Source organism: Ornithodoros turicata, unplaced genomic scaffold (genome assembly GCF_037126465.1).
Source record: "Ornithodoros turicata isolate Travis unplaced genomic scaffold, ASM3712646v1 ctg00000950.1, whole genome shotgun sequence".
NCBI classification, from domain to species: domain Eukaryota; kingdom Metazoa; phylum Arthropoda; class Arachnida; order Ixodida; family Argasidae; genus Ornithodoros; species Ornithodoros turicata.
The window spans coordinates 59,159-62,251 of NW_026999424.1; the positions used below are offsets into that span (position 1 = coordinate 59,159).

At 46.6% G+C, this 3,093-nt stretch overlaps 1 protein-coding gene across 1 annotated transcript; it reads right to left on the bottom strand.

Annotated features, from left to right (window-relative positions):
• Positions 1 to 772: 772 nt before the first annotated feature.
• Positions 773 to 2,854, bottom strand: LOC135375867 (uncharacterized). Its single transcript, XM_064608504.1, has one exon. The coding sequence runs from the start codon at positions 2,803 to 2,805 to the stop codon at positions 868 to 870; it is 1,938 nt and encodes a 645-aa protein (XP_064464574.1). The 5' UTR covers positions 2,806 to 2,854; the 3' UTR covers positions 773 to 867.
• Positions 2,855 to 3,093: the final 239 nt, after the last annotated feature.

Below are 3,093 nucleotides of genomic sequence, written 5' to 3' on the forward strand. Positions count from 1 at the left end.
GGTATGCCGTGCACTTTCCAAGTTTAGCATTTTTTGGCAACTTTGGGCCCCCGTATCGCAGAGACTTGTTGTGGTAAGAGAATGAAAATTATTAGGATAAAAGACACCCACCTTCTCCCTCTCTATGTGAATTTTAATCGCTGCAGATCTCGCAGAAAACTTTACATAAATTTGCAAACTTCGAGAAAATTGAGTTTTTCTCTGAAGTTTGACAATTAATTTCTCTGAACACATTTGGAATTTATGGATGTGTTAGGTATCATTTTGTTTAGGGTAACATGCTCATTCTGCTCATATGTCTTCTCCTTCGCTAAACAAAAGGGTCTCTGCACCTGGGACGTTCCTAACGGAGCCACTCAGCGAAAATTAATAAGTTTGAGGCGCCTCGTTCTCAAAAACACCCACTTCGATTTCGTTGAAATTGCTCACCATGCTAGGCCAATGTATCAACATCAATATCTGACAATCAAACTTGCCATAAATCAGCTGGAGGTGAAGTGCGGCCATTCCCGCGTACCCTATCCAAGCACTGCGTGTGGGCCTGCGCGCTGTGGCGCAGTCGAGAGATCGTACTGTTCTCCCTCTCATGTATTGCTCAAACATGCGTCGGTATTGTTTGTGAGCGGATTAAGATAAACAAATGGTCTGAAAGCAAGGCCCCGAAGAGGATCTCTCTTTCTTTCTTGAAAGCAATCGGCGGAACTTTGACCGCTGGTGTTCGATTACGCTTACTTCCGAAAGCGGCATCGGAACTGCTGTTGGCTTCGTTGGCGCGGCTACATTCCACTAATAAAGTGACAGTGAGAAAAAAGATTATGAAGCGTGCAAGCACACGCGTTCATCTTTATTGCTGAACGCTGCAGTTTCCTAAAACACCATTTTAGGGTCGCTCTTCGCAGTCCTCGCCATGTACACCTGGCGAGTCCCGTTGGTTGCATTACATATCCACATATGAGACATCTGTATCCCAGGAACACCTTTTAAGCCCTCCCATTCCTGTTTCTTAGCTGCACGAAACGATGAAACATGCTCTGCAGGAAGAAGCAACAGGTGTACTCCTTTTAGCTTCGTTGAGAGCCGATGGATGATATCCTGGGGCGTCATGATGGCTTCTTGTGGTAGAGATCTCAAGTTGTGAAGTGTAGCATGGTGCTTCAGAACTCCCCCTACTCCATCACATGCGCTTTTCCCATGTCCGGTGGCTGTGAAAATCCATCTTGCTTCGACAAACCCAGTCTTTGAAAGCTCATACAATCTGAAACGCTTCTTAAAATGGCTCGCTGCACCATCTGACATGTACACCACGTTCGTGGCAATAGTTCTATTTTCGTCAAGCCACTCCTCGATAGCTTCCGTTGCAAACAGTGCATGCGCGGAGTCATGAGAGAGGTCCTCACTTACTGCAGCAAAACACAGTCTTTCAAGTTGTGTGGTAACAACACACGTGAAGATTGATATCTGCTTCTTGCTCCAATGGTACAACTGCACTTCATCTGGTAACACAACCGTCCAATTTTCAGCGAAGTCAAAATGAACTATGTACATTCTGGGTGCTGGACACGACTTATATTCATGAATGACGCTGCTCTGAATAGCCCTTATGTGCTCGTGAGTAACATGTGCAGACGTCCACTTCCTCACCTCTGTGAGGAAAACAGACGCCTCCACTTCCTTCTTCACCAGTGTTCCACCCTCCCAGGTTGCCACTTTAATTTCCTCGTCGTCTTCGATGTTTAGTGTTTGCAGTGAAATCCCGTTCTCGCCTGGGCAGTTATTACAATTCTTCAGGCGACAGGCCTCCGAAGCGTCACTACAGAGGTAGTAAGACTTAAGTAAGTCCCCGCTGAAGGATCGTCGAGTACTGTTTCGGATAGCAGAGACGCACAACTGGAAATTAGCGCAGTACACACAAACGCACACCTCTTGCTGAGGGTTTGCTTTTACCCATTTTGGACGTAGTGAGTAAAACTTTGTAATGCCCATCTTCAGGTCTGGGTGGTGCTCCTTGAAGAGGTGATATGTCTCACGTATCGAGCGCGTCATGTATCTCTTCGTCACCTCGACTTTCTCATCGTCAATTAGCGCAGTCACTACGTCTTTTCGATTAGGGCTCTGCAATGTGCATTGCATGTCATCATCTGTATAGTACTTCACTGCTGTGGCCACATCTTCTTCTTTGAGCTTCTTTCCTTCGTACCTGTCGGGCTCTGCCCACACACCGCTCCTACTTTTCAGCTTGCGAGCCTTGACAACCATATATTTTGTAGCCTCTGGAATCAGTCTTCTGATGTCGTTCATTGACAGTTTGTCTGGGATCAGAGTGCAGAGGCGACAACGCTCTTGATGGGTAGTGCAGGCCAACAATGCGCCACGAAAGTTGTTTACCCATTCCTTACAAATTTCGCAAGAGGCGTCATCTTCTGACGTTTCGGTACCGTAAACTGCATTTAGCTTGCGAGACAACTCGTGCTGAATTTCACTGCTCTTCCTTCGGGTGTACGACACGCGCAACTGTTTTTTTATTGCACCAGAGGGTTTTAGAGGAGTTACGTCGATATTCGCTAGAGGTAGGCTACGGTTTACGTCAGCGAGAATATCATCTGGCGAAACAAACGTCCGATCTGATAGAGAATCACTGATTTCCTCATTTACTGCAGTAATCTTTTGCTGGAAGCGCCGAAAACAATTCTGACAGATGTAGTCCTCGTCGCTCACCTGTGATGCTTGCCCAACTGTTAGGACCAACTTGAGTGATGCGACGTCCAAGTCCGAGACCTTTCTTCTCCTTCTTTTCTCAAGCAGCATCTTCTTCTTGTGCTTTCCTTCATAGTCGGCACAAAATATCCGATCTGTACTGTACGCCCGTTTCATAGCGTGCGGCGTTTGTCTAAGCGAACTCCTCAGGAGAAGACACCAAAGACACCGTGGATTCGAAAGTAAGCGTAATCGAACACCAGCGGTCAAAGTTCCGCCGATTGCTTTCAAGAAAGAAAGAGATCCTCTTCGCGGCCTTGCTTTCAGACCTTTTGTTTACCTTAATCCGCTCACAAGCAATACCGACGCATGTTCGAGCAATAAATGAGAGGGAGAACA

What these genes read in the sequence shown, in the direction of transcription:
- LOC135375867 (XM_064608504.1), bottom strand. Translation starts at nt 2,805, where the DNA reads ATGCTGCTTGAGAAAAGAAGGAGAAGAAAGGTCTCGGACTTGGACGTC.